Genomic DNA, 458 nt, shown 5'->3' on the forward strand with positions numbered 1-458 from the left:
CTCTCTCTCTCTCTCTGTGTCTGTCTACTGCTCTCTGTGCCTCTCTCCCCCTCTCTCTGTGTCTGTCTACTGCTCTCTGTGCCTCTCTCTCTCCCTCTCTGTGTCTCTACCGCCCTCTCTCTTGCCTCCCCCTACCCCGTCGCTCTCTCCCTCTCTCTCTCTCTCTCGCTCACTGGCTCACCCTCCTGCCTCCCTCCCGCTACCAGAACTCCAGCGCAGAGCACAGGGTGCAGCTGGACCTGGGGCTCTGGGACAAGTTCAGTGAGTTGGCCACCAAATGCATCATCAAGATTGTGGAATTTGCAAAACGCCTGCCCGGGTTCACGGGGCTCACCATCGCCGACCAGATCACCCTCCTCAAAGCTGCATGCCTCGATATTCTGGTGAGTGACTGCTTGGGGTGGGGTGAAGGGGGGGATGGAGGAGGAGGTGACGGAGATAGGGAGGGGGTGTAGGGG

General features: G+C 59.6%; 1 protein-coding gene across 1 annotated transcript in view; it reads left to right on the top strand.

Annotated features, from left to right (window-relative positions):
- Positions 1 to 458, top strand: part of LOC125488220 (retinoic acid receptor gamma-like) — a 10,896-nt gene that overhangs the window by 8,178 nt on the left and 2,260 nt on the right. The window contains exon 2 of the mRNA XM_048621147.1: positions 196 to 383. Within this exon, the coding sequence (XP_048477104.1) occupies positions 196 to 383 (188 nt within the window). The remainder of the gene's footprint in view (positions 1 to 195; positions 384 to 458) is intronic.

The sequence above is a fragment of the Rhincodon typus genome, unplaced genomic scaffold (genome assembly GCF_021869965.1).
Source record: "Rhincodon typus isolate 14 unplaced genomic scaffold, sRhiTyp1.1 hic_rhity00000069, whole genome shotgun sequence".
NCBI lineage: Eukaryota > Metazoa > Chordata > Chondrichthyes > Orectolobiformes > Rhincodontidae > Rhincodon > Rhincodon typus.